We start from the raw sequence: 22,946 nt of genomic DNA, 5'->3' as shown, positions 1-22,946 counted from the left end.
TCTAGGTTGGGCAAGACTCCTACAGGTGGCGGCTTCCATCGTGCGTCTCCTCCCCCTAGGTGTCCAATAGGATCGCCTGCGCCCACCTTTCTTTGAAGCCCACTAAAGCCTCTGGCTCTAATCACGTGCTTAAAAAAAACACCCCTTGGAATCCATGCGTCCAGCACCCTGCATGTAGATCAGGGGTCCGAACACATGGATAGGGGGGATGGACCGCCACTGGCCTAGTGGCAGCTAATGGCAGGAACCCCTGATTAGCTGCCAGCTAATTAGCAAGAGGGTGCATATGCAAGTCTGAATGCAACCTTATATTCATCCCCTTGTCCTTCCGAGAGTTTTTATACATCTATTTAGGTGCATTCAATTTTTAGGCAACTTGTTCCATAATTATCTTTAGTTATGGGTGGATTCTGGAGTTATGAATCACCCTTAGGATTTAAAGGGGTTGATTTACTAAAGGTGCAAAATCTGGCGTAGCTGTGCATGGTAGCCAATCGGCTTCTAACTTCAGCCTGTTCAACTAAGCTTTAACGAAAAAAAGCTGGAAGCTGAAATATATATAAAAAAAAATGAAAAAATAGAAAGATAAGATCAATAATGTAGGTAGAGCTTCTATGCAGCTGCACCAGATTTTGCACTCTCGAGTTTTAGTGAATTAACCCCCCAATATACTGTATGTCTTATGCCGCATACACACGAGCGGACTTCGAAGTACTCCGAAAGGACTTTTCGACGGAGTTCCGACGAAACGGACTTGCCTACACTCGATCCCACCAAAGTCTGATCGTTTCGAATATGACTGATGACGTATGACCGGACTGCGTCGTTTTCGGTCCGTCGGACTAGCATACAGAAGAACGTTTTTTTCGATAGGAATCGAGTCCATCGGAAAGATTTGAAACATGTTCTATTTCTAAGGTCCGTCAGATTTTTTGACAGAACAGGTTCGATGAAGCCCACACACGATCGGAATGTTCAACTGATTTGTTCCGTCGGACCTTTTCTGCTGGAAAGTCCGGTCGTGTGTACGCGGCATTAGAGATAAATAGAATTTTGGTAATTTTGATAATTTTATCCTATGTATCTGAGATGCTGCTATAAAAGTATTAGACTCAAAGTGATTGTAAACGATCACCTTGTAAAACAACTTGTTTGGTTTAAAATAAAAATGAAAGGCAAAACATTTGTGTGTAAATTTTAAAAAAATATTATAAATACATTGTTTCCCATTTTTTTAGTAAGTGATCACATTCCCTCTGTTCTCAGCTGCATAAGAACTGGGGACAGAGGAGCAACAGTACAATGATCTTCCCAGTAAAAGGCTGTGCATGGCGGGTGTGTCAGGACAAGTCTGATTATTAGAGGAGAGCAAAAAAAGACCGAAAATTTTGAAAAAAAACCTTTTTCCTCGTTTCTGTCAGTAAATTTTGTAAATAAGTATTTTTTTTTCCTTCACTGATGGGTGCTGATGAGGCTGCACTGATGGGCACTGATCAGGTGGCACTTATGGGCACGTATGAGGTGGCACTGATGAGGAGGCACTAATATGCTGCACTGATGGGCACTGACTGATATGTGGCATTAATGATAGGTGGCACTGATGGGCAGCACTGGTGGTCACTGATAGGTGGCCCAGATAGGCGGCACTGATGGGTAGCATTGATGGGCATTGATGGGCAGCAGTGGCGGCTGGTGAACTTTTAGGATGGGTTGCCAAACCCCGCCCTTCCGTTGTGACCCCTCCCACTTCTCATAAGCCCCACCCCTTATATAATCCACACACTCCGTCCCCTGTATTCCACTTGCTTCCACCCATAGTGTCAGGAGTATACAGCTCAGCATCATGGGACAGAGTATATGACTCAGCCTCACAGATCAGGGTATACAGATAAAGGTATACAGATCAGGGTGTACAGATCAGGGTGTACAGATACACTACAGATCAGGGAATAGCATACCCCCCGCTCGCGGGTCTGACTTCACCCCCCCCTTGCGGGTCTGACAGCCCCCCCCCGCTCGCGGCTCTGACGCCCCCCCCATGATCGTGGCTCTGACAGCCCCCCCCCGCTCGTGACACCTCCTGCTTGCGCCTCGGACAGCACCCTCCCGCAGGTAGTCCGGCACTTACCACCAGTGCTGAGTCCACCAGTGCAGCCTCGTATAATGACAGCGGCTGGTGGGCAAGTGGTTAAAAAAAAAAATTTTTTTTTTCACTATTTTTTTCTATTTTTTACATACTGTCACAGGTACAGTACAAAGTCATCATAAAACTGGCATGGCGGAAATCATGGACACTGACTGGTGACGGTATGTAAAAAAAATAAAAATAGTAATAATTTTTTCATTTTTTTAAAAATTGTATTCTTTTTTATTACGTTTTTTTAATCTTTCTTTACGTTTTTTTTTTTACATACTGTGACCAGAGCAATTCAGTGTTACCATAGTAACAGTAGTAAGTAGGTAAAAACATCCTGGGAGGAAGTTGGACGAAATGCATCTGAAGCGACGTCAGACATTGGAAGTGATCTGGTGACCATTTTAACTGTGGTTTTTAGGCTTTTTTTTACAGTGATTGTTTGTAAGTTGATTGTGAACATTTCTGAATTGTTTGCTTTTACTGCTGCACTACGGGCCCTGTTTTATTATCTTGCATGAGTGAGTCCTAACCCTGGAGGATGGAGGATCGGAAAGAGTATAAATGACAGCATTAACTTGTAACACTCTGGTAAGGTGCATGGTGTGACTATACCAGGGGTAGGCAACCCCCGGCACTAGTGCCGCAAGTAGCACGCGAAACCTCTTTTGCCGGCACTTGACTCCCTCCCCATCAGCAGAGCAGCTCAGGGAAGTGTCAGTGAGACACTTATGCATTCCAATTTCAGAATTCCCCACACCGCACCTGCACTGAGGGGGAGGCTCTGTGCCCCTACACATTGTAAAAGATGGGAAACATTGTTTGGTTCTCTAACTTTGCTGTATCTGCGTTCTTCAGCTTTTGTGATTGGGTGCAGTTCTGGTAGGGGGGGCGGTCCCTGTTTCCAGGAGGATGAGGACTGTCATTGGCCACTGCTAAAGCCAATCACAGTCCTGCTAGCCCTGTCCACCATCTGGAGGGAGATGACTCGCTTGGTTGCCACTACCAATCTCAGAAAGAAGGGATTTCACTGTGATTGAGAAAACTACAATCAGGTGACAGTTTGTGGAATTACTGTTGAGCTTCTGGGAACTTTATTGAAATTATTCCTGAACCTTTGCATCATTTACGACTGAACCCCGGCACTCTGTGTCCCTTTAAGCCACAGCCAGTATTCAGCACAATAAAAATCACACCCAACCTTTGCTGCGGCGCGGAAACTTTTTCTCAGGTGCGGGGGCCCAACTTATGATCCTGCACACAGGCCCACTGTTTTCAGAAAATGTCCCTGACCTGAGCTCATCATTGCACATTCATTCCAGATGCTTGTATGTGACATCACATACATTACATGCATTACATACATCACTTACAAGCACGTGAGCTGGATGCGAGAGTTGGATCAGCAAGATGAGTGTACCAGGACAGGTATGTGTGTCTCATCTCTGCTTCCTTTCACCACTCTGCATATCACGCATATCATAAATGAGAAGAGGGTACAGCGGTGGAGCAGATGAGCAGGAGGGTACAGCAGTGGGGCAGATGTGCAGGGAGGTACAGTGGTGAAGAGATGAGAAGGGGGTTCAGCAGTGGGACAGAAGAGCAGGGGGGTACAGTGATGAGGCAGATGAGAAGGGGGTTCAGTGGTGGGACAGGAAGAGCAGGGGTGTACAGAGGTGAGACAGAGGTGCAGGAGGTACATTGGTAATGCAGATGAGAAAGCGGGTTACAGTGGTGGGGCAGATGAGCAGATGGGTTCAGTGTTAGGACAGATGAGAAGGTGATTCAGTAGTGAGACAGAAGAGCATGGGGATACAGCGGTGGAGCAGATGTGCAGGGAGGTACAGTGGTGGGACAGATGAGAAAAGGGGTACATTGATGGGGCAGATGTACAGGGGGTTACAGTGGTGGGACAGATGAGCAGGGGGTTACAGTGGTGGGGCAGATGAGAAAGGGGGTACATTGGTGGGGCAGATGAGCAGGGGGTTACAGTGATGGGACCGAAATGCAGAGTGGTACAGTGGTGGGGCAGATGTGCAGGGGGTTACAGTGGTGGGGCAGATGAGAAATGGGGTACATTGGTGGGGCAGATGAGCAGGGGGTTATAGTGATGGGACCGAAATGCAGAGTGGTACAGTGGTGGGGCAGATGTACAGGGGGGTTACAGTGGTGGGACAGATGAGCAGGGGGGTACACAGGTGGGGCAGATGTGCAGGGTGGTACAGTGGTGGGGCAGATGTGCAGAGGTTACAGTGGTGGGAGAGATGAGCAGGGGGTACAGTGGTGAAACAGATTTGCAGGGGGTGCATGAATTAGGGGTTGATCTGAAGTGTGGACGTGCATGAATGGTGCTGATCTGAAGTGTGGAGGTGCATGAATTGGGGCTGATCTGAAGTGTGGAGTTGTAGGAATTGGGGCTGATCTGAAGTATGGAGTTGCAGGAATTGAGGCTGATCTGAGGTGTGAAGGTGCAGGAATTGGGGTTGATATGAAGTGTGGAGTTGCAGGAATTGGGATTCATCTGAAGTGTGGCGTTGCAGGAATTAGGGCTCATCTGAAGTGTGAAGGTGCATGAATTGGGGCTGATCTAAAGTGTGGAGGTGCATGAATTGGGGCTGATCTGAAGTGTGGAGGTGCATGAATTGGGGCTGATCTGAGGTGTGGAGGTACAGGAATTGGGGCTGATCTGATAAAATCGGCACGCTCAATTTCTTTGAAAACATTTTTCGGCACACTGTGCTCAAAAGGTTGCCTACCCCTGGACTATATCTATACCAGGTGGCTGGGCACATTTCACTTTTTGGGCACTTAAGCATGTGACAGCTTGTGACTGGATTGGCACATTTTTTAATAATCTAAAAGCAATATTACGCTATTTTTTTTATGTTTGTTTTGTTTAGACGTGGAAGCAATTAAAGTTATTCATAAAAAATTATTTGAGGGTGCAATTATAATCTTGCCTCTGGTAAGGGATTTAGAGTGGCTGATGCTATACATATATGCATAAGGGACCTGACATTGGGCTTAAAGGGACATCACAGGCTATATGTATTTTTTTTTTTAGGTGCAAAAGTGATTGAAGTTCATCAGGGAGGAATATTTGAGGATGCACTTATAATCTTGCCTTCAGTAAGGTACTTAGAGCAGCTGGTGCTTATATACAGTATCTCACAAAAGTAAGTACACCCCTCACATTTTAGTAAATATTTTATTATATCTTTTCATGTGACAACACTGAAGAAATTATACTTTGCTACAATGTAAAGTAGTGATTGTACAGCTTGTATAACAGTGTAAATTTGCTGTCCCCTCAAAATAACTCAACACACAGCAATTAATGTCTAAACCGCTGACAACAAAAGTGAGTACACCCCTAAGTGAAAATGTCCAAATTGGGCCCAAAGTGTCAATATTTTGTGTGGCCACCATTATTCTTCAGCACTGCCTTAACCTCCTTGGGCATGGAGTTCACCAGAGCTTCACAGGTTGCCACTGGGGTCCTCTTCCATTTCTCCATGACGGCATCACGTAGCTGGTGGATGTTAGAGACCTTGCGCTCCTCCACCTTCTGTTTGAGGATGTCCCACAGATGCTCAATAGGGTTTAGGTCTGGAGACGTGCTTGGCCAGTCCATCACCTTTACCCTCAGTTTTCTTAGGCAGCGGTTGTCTTGGAGGTGTGTTTGGGGTTGTTATCATGTTGGAATACTGCCCTGCGGTCTAGACTCCGAAGGGAGGGGATCATGCTCTGCTTCAGTATGTCACAGTACATGTTGGCATTCATGGTTTCCCCAATGAACTGTAGCTCTCCTCAATGAACTGTAGCTCATGTTGGAAAACTGCCCTGTGGTCTATACTGCGAAGGGAGGGGATCATGCTCTGCTTCAGTATGTCACAGTACATGTTGGCATTCATGGTTTCCTCAATGAACTGTAGCTCTCCAGTGCCGGCAGCACTCATGCAGCCCCAGACCATGACACTCCCACCACCATGTTTCACTGTAGGGAAGACACTCTTGTCTTTGTACTCCTCACCTAGTTGCCGCGACACACGATTGACACCATCTATACCAAATAAGTTTATCTTGATCTCATCAGACCACAGGACATGGTTCCAGTAATCCATGTCTTTAGTCTGCTTGTCTTCAGCTGTTTGCGGGCTTTCTTTTGCATCATCTTTAGAAGAGGCTTCCTTCTGGGACGACAGCCATGCAGACCAATTTGATGCAGTGTGTGGCATATGGTCTGAGCACTGACAGGCTGACCCCCCACCTTTTCAACCTCTGCAGCAATTCTGACAGCACTCATAGGTCTATTTCCCAAAGACAACCTCTGGATTTGACGTTGAGCACGTGCACTCAACTTTTTTGGTCGACCATAGCGAGGCCTGCACTGAGAGGAACATGTCCTGTTAAACCGCTGTATGGTCTTGGCTACCGTGCTGCAGCTCAGTTTCAGGGTCTTGGCAATCTTCTTATAGCAGGGGTGTCCAAACTTTTTTCAAAGAGGGCCAGATTTGATTAAGTGAACATGTGTCGTGAGGGCCGACCATTTTGCCTGACATTCTTTGAACCATTACATTTCGGTCTAAGTGTGTTTGTCCGAGCACTAATACACTGCCCAACAAGAATTCTCTTGCTTTTGTGGCTGTGTGTGGTGAAGAGATGAGCTCGGGCGTGTGATTTGGATGGATATATATATATATATATATACAGTGGGGATGTAAAGTATTCAGACCCCCTTACATTTTTCACTCTTTGTTATATTGCAGCCATTTGCTAAAATCATTTAAGTTCATTTTTTTTCCTCATTAATGTACACACAGCACCCCATATTGACAGAAAAACACAGAATTGTTGACATTTTTGCAGGTTTATTTAAAAAGAAAACTGAAATATCGCATGGTCCTAAGTATTCAGACCCTTTGCTCAGTATTTAGTAGAAGCACCCTTTTGACCTAATACAGCCATGAGTCTTTTGGGGAAAGATGCAACAAGTTTTTCACACCTGGATTTGGGGATCCTCTGCCATTCGTCCTTGCAGATCCTCTCCAGTTCTGTCAGGTTGGATGATAAACGTTGGTGGACAGCCATTTTTAGGTCTCTCCAGAGATACTCAATTGGGTTTAAGTCAGGGCTCTGGCTGGGCCATTCAAGAACAGTCACTAAGTTGTTGTGAAGCCACTCCTTCGTTATTTTAGCTGTGTGCTTAGGGTCATTGTCCTGTTGGAAAGTAAACCTTCGGCCCAGTCTGAGGTCCTGAGCACTCTGGAGAAGGTTTTCGTCCAGCATATCCCTGTCGCATTCATCTTTCCCTCGATTGCAACCAGTGGTCCTGTCCCTGCAGCTGAAAAACACCCCCATAGCATGATGCGGGTCGGACTTTGGACATGCCTGTCTTATAGCCTAGGCCATCTTTATGTAGAGCAACAATTCTTTTTTTCAGATCCTTATATGTTGTTTTCCCATTGGGATTGTAGGATTTTCTCTGCTGCCACTATAGCCTTGAGGTAGATAATACAAAAAACCCTGGTGTGCTGATTTTTTTTACCTACATACTGTAGTACTACTCTAGGGAGGGGATCAGGATTTTATTTTATTTTTTACATGTTATAAACAACCATTTTTTCTGAATGAAATGCATTCCTTCAGTGTTTACTATTGTGATTAGCTAAGCTTGGCCAGAGCTAATCACATGGTACAGATGTGCTGTGATTGGCCCTGTCTGTACCATGTGATCACTGTGACCAATCATAGCGAGCAAGACAAATGTACACAATGAATGGCATAAATGGAAGCCTTCCAATGTGTACAATTGTCATGTGATCTGCTGTGATTGGTCACAGCGATCACTTGGTACTGGCAGTAGACCAGTTAACTGATCTGTCATTGGCTGTGTCCAGTGGATGCAGCAGGTGACAGATCACACCACAGCGTGGCCCAATCTGGGGAAGATGTCATATGACATCCACCAAGAACGAGATAGCTCCCGTCTGGCCGTCATTTGTCTATAGGCTGGGCAGGAAGCTAAGTCTACCTTAACTACTTGCCGACCAGCCGCCGTCTTTATACGGCAGCAGGTTGGCTCCCCTGTGTGAATCGCCTTAGGTGTACAGCGGCTGCTTTAGGGGCTACGGCTCTAGCGCGGGCCTTAATTGCTGGGAGGGCCTTAATCGCCGGGAGGGCATCCAGGGCATCCTGCGGGTCGCGCTTGGCGCGCTTTGTGATCACCGAGTCTATGAGACTCGGCTGATCACAGATCCGAGTAAGGGGCCGATCCCGGCCCCTTTCCAACGTGATCAGCTGTCAGCCAATGACGGCTGATCACGTGATGTAAACAGAAGCTTGGTAATCGGTATTTTTTTTTTCCTCGCGCTGTCAGCGTGAGGGGAAAAAAAAAGCCAATCAACAGCTTCTGTTAGAGGGACATTGGTCCCTCACTCAGAAAGCTGCGGCTGTGCCCACCAGTGTCACCTGCCAGTGCCCACTGTGCCACCTACCAGTGCCCACAGTGCCACCTACCAGTGCCCTCAGTGCTACCCATCAATGCCCACCAGTGCTGCCAATCAATGCCCATAAGTGTCTAATAATCAGTGCCAAAGATCAGTGCTACCTATCAGTGCCACCTATCAGTGCCCTTCAGTGCCACCCATCAGTGCCACCTATTAGTGCCCATTAGTGCTGCCTTATCAGTGCCCATCAGCGCAGCCTATCAGTGCCCATCAGTGCAGCCTCATCAGCGCACATCAGTGAAGCAGAAAAATTACCTGTTTTCAAAATTTTATAACAAACTATGAAACAGTTTTGTTTTTTTTCAAAATTTCGGTCCCTTTTTGTTTTATTTAGCAAAAAATAAAAAAACCCAGCAGCAATTAAATACCACCAAAAGAAAGCTCCATCTGTGTGAAAAAAATGATAAAAATGTAATTTGGGTAAATTGTAGCATGACCGCGCAATTGTCATTCAAAGAGTGACAGTGCTGAAAATTGGTCTGGGCAGGAAGGGGGATTAAGTGCCCAGTAAGCAAGTGGTTAAGAAGCCACATTTAAAGGTGCTATATAAAATAAAGTTTATCATTATTATTATCACATGCTAAAGTACCTCAATCTGTGATCAGCAGTGTCTGGAGGCAATCACAGAGTGCACAGCAGGCGCCATCACGGGAGGCTGTCATATATGACGGCCTTCCAGAACTAGCAGGCCGTGCTGTAGCTGTCATTCGGCTATAACGCGGTCAGCAAGTGGTTAATAAATGTTTACAACTCAAAGCAAACTCCCCCATACATCCATGTCTCTATGCTTTATTTTTTTGACTTCCTGGAATCTATCTGCCCTTAGCTCAAACATGCATACAGGATGGTGTGCTTCGCTGAGCACCCCCCCCCCCCCCTCTCCTGAAGACTCCTGGGAAGGATGACATCATTTGCCTAGGCAAAAAAACAGAAAGTAACTGATGAAATGTAAAAAAAAAAAAAAAGTTTATAACAAGAAAATAGGATATCATTTCCTATCTATTTCCTAATGCTAGCAGCATGAGGATTTAAAATTTTGATTGGGAGAGTGAGGTTCCACTTTAATAGCAGGTGCGGGCTCTTGTGAAGTACTTGATGAAGCCTACAGGGGTGTTCTACTAACAGCCGGAGAAGACAGATATACAGGAGATTCCAGCAGGCTTCCGGGTTGCAGGACGGAGTGAGCCCGAGGAGGGCAATGATAGTGGTGATAATGGGAGTGAGCGGCTGTGGGAAGTATGTATAATGTGTGTGTGAGAGGCTTCTGTACATGAGCTGTGAGGGGCCTAGCTGTACACGGGTCAGTGCTGTGTACATAGAGGAGGAGGGGGGAGCAGTGTGTTTACATGAGGAGATATACTATATAGGAGGTCATACAATAATGCAGAGTGTGTCTCACACATACTGCACACACAACTTGTATTATACAATGGTCTCACGCATACTGCACACACACACACACACACACAACTTGTATTATACAATGGTCTCACACATACTGCACACACAACTTGTATTATACAATGGTCTCACACATACTGCACACACAACTTGTATTATACAATGGTCTCACGCATACTGCACACACACACACACAACTTGTATTATACAATGGTCTCACACATACTGCACACACAACATGTATTATACAATGGTCTCACACATACTGCACACACAACATGTATTATACAATGGTCTCACACATACTGCACACACAACTTGTATTATACAATGGTCTCACACATACTGCACACACAACATGTATTATACAATGGTCTCACACATACTGCACACACAACTTGTATTATACAATGGTCTCACACATACTGCACACACAACTTGTATTATACAATGGTCTCACGCATACTGCACACACAACTTGTATTATACAATGGTCTCACGCATACTGCACACACACACACACACACACACCTTGTATTATACAATGGTCTCACGCATACTGCACACACACAACTTGTATTATACAATGGTCTCACGCATACTGCACACACACAACTTGTATTATACAATGGTCTCACACACACAACTTGTATTATACAATGGTCTCACACACACAACTTGTATTATACAATGGTCTCACGCATACTGCACACACACAACTTGTATTATACAATGGTCTCTCACACACACACACACACACACACACACACACACACACACACACACACACACACACAACTTGTATTATACAATGGTCTCACGCATACTGCACACACACACACACAACTTGTATTATACAATGGTCTCACGCATACTGCACACACACACACACAACTTGTATTATACAATGGTCTCACGCATACTGCACACACACACACACACACAACTTGTATTATACAATGGTCTCGCGCATACTGCACACACACACACACACACACACAACTTGTATTATACAATGGTCTCACGCATACTGCACACACACACAACTTGTATTATACAATGGTCTCACGCATACTGCACACACACACAACTTGTATTATACAATGGTCTCACGCATACTGCACACACACAACTTGTATTATACAATGGTCTCACACACACACACACAACTTGTATTATACAATGGTCTCACGCATACTGCACACACACAACTTGTATTATACAATGGTCTCACACACACACACACACACACACACACACACACACAACTTGTATTATACAATGGTCTCGCGCATACTGCACACACACACAACTTGTATTATACAATGGTCTCGCGCATACTGCACACACACACAACTTGTATTATACAATGGTCTCACGCATACTGCACACACACACAACTTGTATTATACAATGGTCTCACGCATACTGCACACACACACACACACACACACACACACACACACACAACTTGTATTATACAATGGTCTCACGCATACTGCACACACACACACAACTTGTATTATACAATGGTCTCACACATACTGCACACACAATTTTTATTATACAATGGTCTCACACATAGTGCACACACAACACATGGACCCTTGTGTTTCTCAACCTCTTGGCATTGATGACATCTTTTAAGAACATACAACATGAGGTCCTCTACCACATCACAGTTCCAGACATCAGAATCCTCACTAGACCCCCCTTCACACGAGACCTCTCAGTTTCCCCACCTTCCATCACATTCAAGTTCTGGCTATAGCGCAGACAGGAAGTGGTTAAAGTGGAGTTTCGCTTGAAAAAAATAAATGAAATACTGCAGCTGCTTACTTTAAACCACTTGCCGACCAGCCGCTGTCATTATACGGCAGCAGGTCAGCACGATCCCGCGAACCGTCGTAGCTGTACGTCGGCTCCTTTTAAGTTATCCATCCTTGCTATCTGGGTGTGGGGCAGGGAATGCACCAGCATCAGATGATTGGACCAGTACAATGACAGCTTCCTGACAGGCTCATTTAAGTGGGTTCAGATTAGGATCCAAACACGCTCAAGTTCATCCCTATTACACTCTATGGAAATTGTTACATTTTTTCAAAATTTTTTTTAAAAGACAAACATTAGATCTATATTTAAATAGTGCCTACAGATAAAGGCCACATATATGAACAAATGGCACATAAAACTTGACAGGGTGTAATCATTTTATTGATCTAAATGAATGAAACTGGAGATTTTTTTTTTTTGTGGAAAAAGTACACTCCCACTTTTACTACCATTTCATATCAATAAAATTAGAATTAGGTGCCAATGATTAAAACCTCCTTAGGCTGGGTTCACACTATTGTGGCTCTGCGAGCCACGTTTGCACTGGCACGTCAGCCCATTCACTTGAATGGGCTGCTGTGCCTGCGTTGCATGCAGGAGAAAAGGTTTCTGCACCTTTTTAAAATGCAGCGGCAGGGAAATTGTATGGTGCTTTTGCACCGTGGGATTTCCCGGCAGTTCTTGCATCCGCAAATGAAATTGAGTTTTTAGATGCAGGAGGGTGCCATTAGGAATGAATAGCAGCCCCACACATTTCTAAAGAGCAGCGTGTTTTGGTTGAGAGTGTGGGAAAAAAGTAGGTTTCTCGCACCCGCAACAACCCGCAATACTGTGAACCTAGCCTTAGGGAGTGTGTAGGTGGAACCTGTCTTATTTAAATTCAGATATCTAGAGTCTGGTGTTCTCTTTACTATTGATGTGTGTGGTATCATCATGGCAAGATCAACAGAGCTCTCCAATTCCCTCAGAAAAAAGGTTGTAGATGCTCATGAGTCTGGCAAAGGATATGAAAAAGATCATCAAATGTTTTGAAATCAATCATTCCACTGTAAGGGAAATAATCTTCAATTGGCATAGATTTCAAACAACTGGTAACTTGTCCAAGACTGGGTGAACCACCAAAGAACCCAAGAGATGACTGATGCTTAAAAATACCATTCTGGCAGTGTCTGAGTCACAAAAAATTCAAGTTAGACTTACCGGTAACTTGTTTTCCAAGAGTCTTTCAGGACAGCACTTGAGAGTGACTCCTCCCCTTGCAAACAGGAAACACCTCTTCCACCAAACTTTAAAAGGAGGCTCCTTTCCACACATTGTCAGTAGTAGTAGAGAACCTCCGGCCCCAAACTGGAACACATAATTGAGATATGATTAGTCACAGTATATATATATAACAGTAGGGCGGGATGCTGCTGTCCTGAAAGACTCTTGGAAAACAAGTCTAACTTGAATTTTCCCTAAACGTCTTTTAGGACAGCACTTGAGAGGATAATAGAGACTTACCCCCCTACGGAGGGACCACAGCCTGCAGAACCTTTCTGCCAAAAGCCTGATCCCCTGCTGACAGGAGATCCAGTCTGTAATGACGGACAAACGTTAAGTAGCTTGACCACGTAGCCGCCTTACAAATCTGATCTGGGGTGGCACCAGCCCTTTCTGCCCATGTAGTGGCCTGGGCTCTCGTTCAATGAGCCCTAATTCCCAGCGGGGAAGATAAATCCATTTGAGAATAGGCTACAGAAATAGCTGTCTTAAGCCATCTAGCCAATGATCCTTTCGATACTTGTTGGCCTTTTTTGTTTCCAGAAAAAAACAAATAATGAATCTGAAGCTCTAAACCCTCCGGTTACTTCCAAATAATGTAATAGGATACGTCTTACGTCCAAGTTGTGAAACTGCTCTTCCTTTTCACCCGAAGGGTTAGCACAAAAGGTTGGTAGAGTAATCTCCTGAGACCTGTTACTAAAGCTTGCCACTTTTGGCAAAAACCCTGGATCTACTTTAAGGACAACTCTATCAGGAAAAACTGACAAAAAAGGCTCTTTTACTGATAGGGCGTGCAGTTTGCTGATCCTTCTTGCTGAAGTAATTGAAGTAATAACCAGAAAAATAGTTTTCAAAGTTAAATTCTTTAGGGATATGGCCTGTAAAGGCTCAAATGGTTCTTTTGCCAGAGCGTGCAGAACCACCGAGAGATCCCAATTTGGGAAATGCCTCACCGGGACTGGTCTAGACCTGAAAAGTGCTTTGAAACATCTCGTGATCAGAGTTTCTGAAGATAAGGATCTCTCCAGATAAACTCCCAAAGCGGCCACCTGCACTTTAAGAGTGCTGACCGCAAGGTTCTTGTCTGCACCTTTTTGCAAAAACTCCAGCACTAAAACTAGGTCTTTAACCTCCCTATGTTCTGAAAGACAGAAAGAAACATAGACTTTCCATACTTTGGCGTAAATATCCCTGGTTACCTTTTTCCTACTGGAAAGCAACATAGTAGTTAAATGTTCTGAAAAGCCTTTGCTTCTCATTAATTGCTCCTCAGATACCAGGCAGTGAGCTTTAACCTGCCTACAACTGGATGATGTACTGGCCCCTGAATCAACTGATCCTGACTGAGCGGAAGATGCCAACATGGTTTGCCAACTGAAGAATCGTGGAAAACCAAGCTCTTTGGCCAATATGGAGTAATCAAAATTACTGATACTCTCTCTTTCAGTATTTTTCTCAACACTAGTGGGATTAACCGGAATGGAGGAAAAGCATACCCTAGGTGAAAATCCCACGGATGTACCAGAGCATCTATCCCCTGAGAGCAATTGTCTCTCTGAAGGGAGAAAAAATTCGGGAGCTGCGTGTTTTGTTTTGAAGCAAACAGGTCTACCTGAGGAAGGCCCCAAGTAACAGCACCCGAGAGCCCTGACTTCCCCACGAAGTGTTCCTTCCGGAGGAAACACAAAAACTGACAATGTGTGAAAAGGAGCCTCCTTTTAAAGTTTGGTGGAAGAGGTGTTTCCTGTTTGCAAGGGTAGGAGTCACTCTCAAGTGCTGTCCTGAAAGACGTTTATGGAAAAAATATTTTAAAAAGTGTGTATTGTGTGTGTGCAGTCTAAGGTCTTGGATGCTTGGATTGAGAGGGAAAGGATGTGACAGGAAATGGAAGGGTAGGGGTAGTTGCAGAAGGGAGAAAACTGAATTGTTTTTTATTTGCCATTTACAGGATTCTCTAAGATCTCTATGACTTGCATAAAGTACTTGGGTCATTTATGGTAGTTGTCAGTCCTTCAATATCCCCTACATTGCCTGATTATAAGTTCAGACATCAATAACCTGTCTACATCATTGTCTCTTCATATTTGATTTTCTTACAGAACTGAAGTAGGATCCCAACTGGCAAATAAGGTAGGTTTATTATCAAAGTACATTGGGAAAACAGAACTAAACAGTGCAATATGACTACTGTGTATTGGGTGATAGAGAAATATAAAATTCATAGATGACATTTTAAAAGAGAAGTTTTGATTTAAAAAAAAAAAAAAAAACATTTATACTTACCTAGGTGGATGCAGCATTGATCCGATGCCGCAACTGTCCCTCACTGCTTCTAAGACCAAAGACCGAGCGATAAAAGACAGCTGATCACTCAATTCTCAGTCTTCACTGAGCAGAGAGCCGGTGCTTTGTCCCTCCAGTGCTCACTGAAGCGCTGGGCTGTGGAGGGGGTAAGAGCAGCTGGTTCATTCTCCCAGCAGCTTGCTGAGAGTCTGAGCCAGCTGCCAGTCCAGGCATCTGGGTGGATTCAGACTGTAAAGTCAGGATATTTCCAGAGCCAGACCTGCCCTGTAAGGCCCCATTTACACGGGCTAACGATCTGCCTTCGCCCGTGTGGAATGCACAGGCGTCTTGCACGGATATACACTCTGGGATGTGGAAATCCTGTAATTAATTTGAACAGGCTGCCTGCACGTGGCTGCACAGAACACAGTTAAGAGTTAACCATGAATGATGGCCCTAGAATTATTGCTCTCACTCTGGCATGCATGGTGATATTTAACATGTATTTTTACATGTTTAACATGTGTTTGTACATCACCACACCCGACCAATCTGTTTACTTAGCTATGTAGATGTACAGGTAGCAGAGGGCTTTAAAAAGGATAGGCACAGTAATCTCACCTTTTTTGTGATGGAGAGACACTTAGCAGGTTGCCAGCCCTGTAATATAAACAACCAGCTGGTGTATATAAGCCAGGGGTGGGCAACCCTGGAAAAGATGGAGAGCTATCCGAACAATGTGGAAGAGATAAAAGATCACTAGGGTGTGCTTTACTTTTTTTTTTTTTTAAGGACATAACCTAGCAAGGCTTCATTAACAAATAAGGAAAGTTTGAAGAGTTCTGAGGTTAGTGGTAAGTAATGCAATGCTCTGAGGTCAGTAGTAGGTAATGCAGAGTGCAGGGCTCAGGAGTAAATAGCTCAGAGGTCAGTAGTATAAAAAGCAAAGTGCAGTGGTCGGGGGTAAGTAACTCTGAGATCAGTAATATGTAACAGAGAGTACAGGGGTCAGTAGTACAGTGCAAAGATCAGGAGTAAATATTGAAAAGTTCAGGAGTTAGTAGTGTGTAATGCAGGATTCTGAGGTTAGTAGTATGCAATGCACAGTGCAGTGTCTTCAGTTTCAACGTCCTCAAGTATTACCTTTTACTAATGTCATTAGCTATTAGAAACCCATTGGGGTTGAATTACTAAAGCTAGAGAGTGCAAAATCTGGTGCAGTTGTGCATGGTTAGCCAATCATCTTGTTATGTGTTGACATAAAAAACCTGGAAGCAGATTAGTTTCTGTGCAGAGCTGCACCAGATTTTGCACTCTCCAATTTTAGTAAATCAGCCCCACTGTCTATAATGACAATTTTAAAGCACTCTGCTTCTTTTATTGTAGCTGGGGTGGAAATTCTACGATGCAGATGATTACCATCCACATAACAATAAAATGAATATGGGAAAAGGGATCCCATTAAATGATCAGGTAAACATATTTCATATATTGTAGCCATGTGATAATGAGATGTGATGTTAATTTATGTAGAAAGAAAAACATAAATAGTTTAGATTTTATTCTCAATTGTTGTAAAAATATATATTTTTTAAAAAGTTATTAGCTCTTATGACCATGTGATCTTGGCTGTTGCAAATTGCTTGCCAATTGCTTGCCATGGGGTGTAGGCTCACTCTTGAGCCAGGCTGTGTGCATCTACAGGCACACACCAGGTGGCTCAACCCTGCTCCCTCCTTCACAGGATTTGATTGAAATCAAGCAGGCACCCGCTGCTGCCTTTGTGTCCTATGAAGAGAGAAACAGAACAGTGCCACTGCAGATGGGCACAGCGTTGGATAGAGATAGGACTGAGGTAACTATTTATGGAGATGGGGGGCACAATACAACCTAAATGCAGAAAATGTATTAAGGTAAAATATGTCCTGTTTTTAGGACCACTAAAAGGTATGTTCCAGGTGGCTGTTCATATCCCAAAATCTAGGGTGAACTATTAGGACAAAAGTGATCACAAATTCCTGTGGGCTTCAACTCTTATGCCACGTACACGCGATCGGGATTTTGGTCGTAAAAAGATATGATGGCTTTTCTGACTGGATTCCGCTCAAGCTTGCCTTGCATACATACGGTCACACAAAAGTTCACTGAGCTTTCGACCGTCAAGAACGCGGTGACGTACAACACTACGACGAGCCGAGAAAATTAAGTTCAATGCTTCCGAGCATGCGTCACATTGTTTCCGAGGACGCATAGGAATTTTACGCCTCGGAATTGCTACAGAAGATCGCATTTTCGGATAGGAACTTTTTCCGACCAAAAATTTGAGAACCTGTTCACAATCTTTTGCTGGCTGGAATTCGGCCAGCAAAAGTCCGATGGAGCATACACACGGTCGCATTTTCCGACCAAAAGCTCTGATCGGTCTTTTGCTGGCCGAATTTCCGATCGTGTGTACGTGGCATAACCTTCCTTTTTTCCAACAAATGCCCTGAGGAGTCTTACTGGCCAGTAGAAGGGTGTGTTGGCAGAAAGAGGCTGTGGTCAATATTTGCATTAAAGAACACCTTGGATTTAATGAGATCTGTGCTACTCTAAAGATAATCCAGGATTTAAATCAATTGCAGTATTTGTAAATACAGTTCTGCATGTTCCTTCATTCCTCTGCCAATGTATGGGAGGGGGGGGGGGTCCCATTCCTCCAGTCACCTCTCACACATTGTAAGTGCAGTCTCTCCACCCTTCCCTATGTACTGCTGACAGATGAAGAGTGATTTTTAACACGATCTGCACTTTTGAAAGGGTTTAGCGAGGGGAAGACTGCAGACAAACGAATAAAACCTATGTAGGAGAATTTGTTTCATCTCTGTGTATCATCTGAGGCTATTCACTTCACTGGGTATGTGTGAGGGTTTACATCCACTTTAAAGTGGAACTTTAGAAAATTAAGCCTGCTAGATCACTTCAGGCTGGCCCCTTTTGCAGGTATAGCTATGTAAAACATTAAAAATACAGTAAGTGCCTATACTGTTTAAAATCCAATAACACACTGTCTCACCCTGTTCTGCACATGCTTAGTTGCTCTCTATTTTTAGGCACTGTCAAATTTATAGACACCGATCTGCTGACAGCCTTAAAGTAGAATTAAGCCCTCCTATCATTTACAGTCAAGGAAGCTGCTCCTGTTTGATCTGTAACTGCCATGGAGCTGCACATGTGATCAGTTATGACACCATTTGATGGTTTGACAGTTTGGTTGAGGACACAAGCAAATGTGACAGTTAGCAATCCCAGAATTCCAGAAATAGAACTTTTTTGAAAGCATTAATTTGATAGGTTTAGTTCTGCTTTATGATTTACTGCTGCTCATCGGCTCTGGGCTTCAGCAAAATGGCAGCCTCCGGCAAGAAGAAACAGGAGCAATGCTTGAGGCAATTTACAGCACACACAAATTTTGGTAGTGTTATTATTAAATGTGGAATGTATGTTCCTTCCTAAAGAACGTTATTTTTTATCAAGTCGTTATAGGTAAAGTTTGATTTTAATTAAAGGACATTATTGTATATAGAATTACATGCACTTGTAGATGGCCATCTAAAAATGCAAGTTGCCTGGCTGCTTCTAGTCTCAGTGAGCCACAGTCCCTATAAAGGCATGCTGCCAGTGTAGTCACATTTTTTTTCAGTATACTTGTTCCAAGCTCAGCTCAGAAAGCACTGAAACTAGCGGGTCAATATTGCAGCTAATCAAATAGCATATGCAATAGACGTTCATATTTGCTAAATATAAATCTTTCTTTCTTTTTTTTTTTAAAAAAGTGACAGCATTCCTTGCTTCCCTCCAGCCAAAAAAGACACTGTCCATTTCTGTTCACATAGGTCTGTGATTGCTTTACATACATTTCTATTGTGGTTTACTAACTGAGGTTTTTAGTGCCCTAAGTGTCAGTGCTGCACATTTACCTACATAATCATCTGTCTTCCCCAGCAAGTCAGCAAGCATCCTGCAATACATCTTGACTAAACAGTTAGCTGAAGTGATAGCTGGCCGCTGATAAATGCTGACTGATAGTGACATCTCCTCTGGGGTTCCCAATGCATATTAGATTGAGCTGGCAAACCTATCACTCATTTTTATCATATCTGACAAGTACTGCTCTTCTTCAAAGAAAAATACTTGGAAAGAAATGTCTGTAAGCAGTACTCTGGCCTTAAATCAATTCCTGGGAGAAGTTTCAGATGTTCTTCTTCTCTGCCTTCTTTTTCCTAGAAATGTCCATAAATATGTCCACACCAGACTTTCAGCTGTGCTTTTTGGAATTAACCACTTCGGCCCCGAAAGATTTTACCCCTTTCCTGACCAGAGCACTTTTTACAATTTGGCACTGCGTCGTTTTAACTGACAATTGCGCGGTCATGCAATGCTGTACCCAAACAAAATTTGCGTCTTTTTCCCCCCCCCCACAAATAGAGCTTTCTTCTGGTGGTATTTGATCACCTCTGTGGTTTTTATTTTTTGTGCTATAAACAAAAAAAGAGCGACAGTTTTGAAAAAAAAACAATATTTTTTTCTTTTTGCTATAATAAATATCCCCAAAAATACTTTTAAAAAATAAATTTGTTCATCAGTTTAGGCCAATATATAGTCTACATATTTTTGGTAAAAAAATCGCAATAAGTGTATATTGATTGGTTTGCACAAAAGTTATATCGTCTATAAACTATGGAAAAGATTTATGGCATGTTTACGGCATTTTTTTTTTTTTTTTTAAAACTAGTAATGGCGGTCATCTGCGATTTTTAGCGGTACTGTGACAGACCAGACACTTTTGACACATATTTGGGACCATTGACATCTATACAGTGATCAGTGCTATAAAAATGCACCGATTACTGTGTAAATGTCACTGGTAGGGAAGGGGTTAACACTAGGGGGCGATCAAGGGGTTAAAAGTGTGTTCCCTCAGCGGGTTCTAACTGTGAGGGGATTGGACTGACTGGGGGAGGAGACATATCGTTGTTCTTACTTAGTAGAAACAAACAATATGTCTCCTCTCCCCTGACAGAACAGGAATTTGTGTGTTTACACACACAAATCCCCGTACTGGCTCTCATGCACATGATTGCGCGTGGCTGGTGGCGATCACACCCGCCGGCCACGTACATCAGGTCCCCCGCGCTCGCCCTCTGGCGGCTCTTAAAGGAGACCCCTACCCGTACGGGGTTTTGTGCAGAGGTGCCATTGTGCCGCAGTAAATATGTGTGAGACGGTCGGGAAATGGTTAAGTTATAAAGGTGTAAAATAATGTCTTAAAGTGAACACTCTACTTCCTCAAAAGGAGCATATGATGGAAAAAAAAGCACAATCGTTTAATGAAAACTGCTTGTTTAAAATAGCCTTATTGACCAGTAGAATGACTTGGAGAGGCGTTGTCAAGCCAAGCTTGGCTCTTCCAGTATCAGCTAAAACAGAAAAATGAACAGATGTTGAAAACTACAAACAAAATCACACCCTGTAATACCAGCATTCATATATCAACAGTGGTCTCCACTCCCTTTACCATGGTCCCAGAGCCTGAAGAGTCAGCGACACTGCTGTTTAGAGCTCCAGTAATAGGGTATCCAGTAGCCTCTCCTCCCAAAAAGCTTAGGCACTGATAAATAAAATATTTCCCTGTGATAAGTATTTGCAGGCTTCTCTTCAGAAAAAGTAACTCTGCCTCCATTAGAGGTCAAAGCTGTCCCATTATGAAAATCCAGGAGATAATAATTACTAATTGGGTGAGTGGATGTAGAATAAGAATGGGTTCCAGAATTTCTGGGTGATGTCTAGACACCATTTTTTGGTTAGATCAAAGGAGATTAATGTTTGTAAGCTACCCACAGACACTACTGGCCAAGGGGGAAAAAGGATCAGACAGGCTAGAAAAATTATCCGTCACAGTTATAAGCTAATGCTGAAGTTTGTTTTTTGTTTTTTTTTCCATTTTTGCAGTCTTTCTTCATAAGCAGAAGTATGAATGGTGACCTGAGAGGACTATTTGTGTGTACAGAAACACTGGCAGACAGAACCCCATTCCTATACTTCAGATTGCCCTTTAGGGTCTATAATCGGCTTCAAATGAGGATTAATTCCCTTGATGCAGTAGAGTTTTAAACGGGGTTAGTGATCCATTTAGAAAGTGTAGTGTTTCAGTGACAACCTCTATCTTTTAATAACATAATTTAACCATTGACAGGTATCACTTAAACTGCAAAGCACCCACCTGCACAGACAAATGAGGGGGTCGTGAGGGGACTTCCAATGCACAGAAAAAAACAAACAGGAGAAGGAGAATCAATACGTCAATTGATTTTAAAGCTGGCCATATATGGATACGTTTTTTTTTTTTTTTGGTTCGGCCACCCTCCTGACTGCGCTATTGTATTCTGACATAGTTGACTCCTCTGTTGATGAGTAGCTTTTATCCAACATGGTGGTTGAACAGAAGTTGACCAGTAGATCGACTGCTATTTAACTGCAGTGACCACACATGGATCAAAATTTGGGCAGTCCCTGCTGAACTGGAGCAGATTTGGATCCACGTATGGCCAGCTTAAAGGGAGAAAATGGTTCAGCTCATGTCTGTTGTAACTCCATTTTGGGCACGTTCTGAAAGCTATGCTATGGCTTTGATGTCACACTTATAGTGAGCATACTGAGATCACTGATCATTAATTGAAAAGAAGATATACAGTAGCTGTGTGTGTATGTATTTTAACCTACAGGAATGTTTTTGCTTGCCATTTGCAGGACAGACAACCTTGGCTATGTAAGTTGCATAACCTGATAACGAGGTGAGTAAGCTCTACAAAAATTGCTGATATTAGCTGGAGAACAGGCTGTAATTTTCCCTTCCCTGTCAATAATTATCAATATGTATACCTTGAAGAGTTGAGCATGCTTCTTAATGGAGCAAAGATATAGTTGGCTATTGGTTGGGGTCTAATTATCACTCCGGCTGTCCCTGTTGGCACCCTCCCAGCTGACAATAGCCACAGAGGGAGATTCATCTACACTATATTACCAAAAGTATTGGGACGCCTGCCTTTACACGCACATGAACTTTAATTGCATTCCAGTCTTAGTCCGTAGGGTTGGCCCACCCTTTGCAGCTATAACAGCTTCAACTCTTCTGGGAAGTCTGTCCAGAAGGTTTAGGAGTGTGTCTATGGGAATGTTCGACCATTCTTCCAGAAGCACATTTGTGAGGTCAGGCACTGATGTGAACAAGAAGGCCTGGCTTGCAGTCTCCAATCTATTTCATCCCAAAGATGTTCTATTGGGTTGAGGTCAGGACTATGCAGGCCAGTCAAGTTCCTTCACCCCAAACTCACTTATCCATGTCTTTATGGACCGTCTTTGTGCACTGGTGCGCAGTCATGTAGGAACAGGAAGGGGCCATTCCCAAACTGTTCCTATAAAGTTGGGGACCATGAAATTGTCCAAAATGTCTTGGTTTGCTGACGCTTTAAGAGTTCCCT

The 22,946-nt window shown here is 43.5% G+C and overlaps 1 protein-coding gene across 2 annotated transcripts in view; it reads left to right on the top strand.

The window, feature by feature from the left end:
* Positions 1-9,519: 9,519 nt before the first annotated feature.
* IDNK (IDNK gluconokinase) overlaps positions 9,520-22,946 on the top strand; it is a 74,548-nt gene continuing 61,121 nt past the window's right edge. For both annotated transcript variants that reach the window (XM_073633710.1, XM_073633709.1), the window contains exons 1-4: positions 9,520-9,879; positions 15,243-15,273; positions 16,813-16,899; positions 22,216-22,259. In XM_073633710.1, the coding sequence (XP_073489811.1) occupies positions 9,842-9,879; positions 15,243-15,273; positions 16,813-16,899; positions 22,216-22,259 (200 nt within the window). In that variant the 5' untranslated portion in view covers positions 9,520-9,841. The remainder of the gene's footprint in view (positions 9,880-15,242; positions 15,274-16,812; positions 16,900-22,215; positions 22,260-22,946) is intronic.

This window comes from Aquarana catesbeiana, linkage group LG01 (assembly GCF_042186555.1).
Source record: "Aquarana catesbeiana isolate 2022-GZ linkage group LG01, ASM4218655v1, whole genome shotgun sequence".
Taxonomy (NCBI): Eukaryota; Metazoa; Chordata; class Amphibia; order Anura; family Ranidae; genus Aquarana; species Aquarana catesbeiana.
The sequence above is the reverse complement of the archived record's forward strand: the minus strand, read 5'-3'. Positions and strand labels throughout refer to the sequence as shown.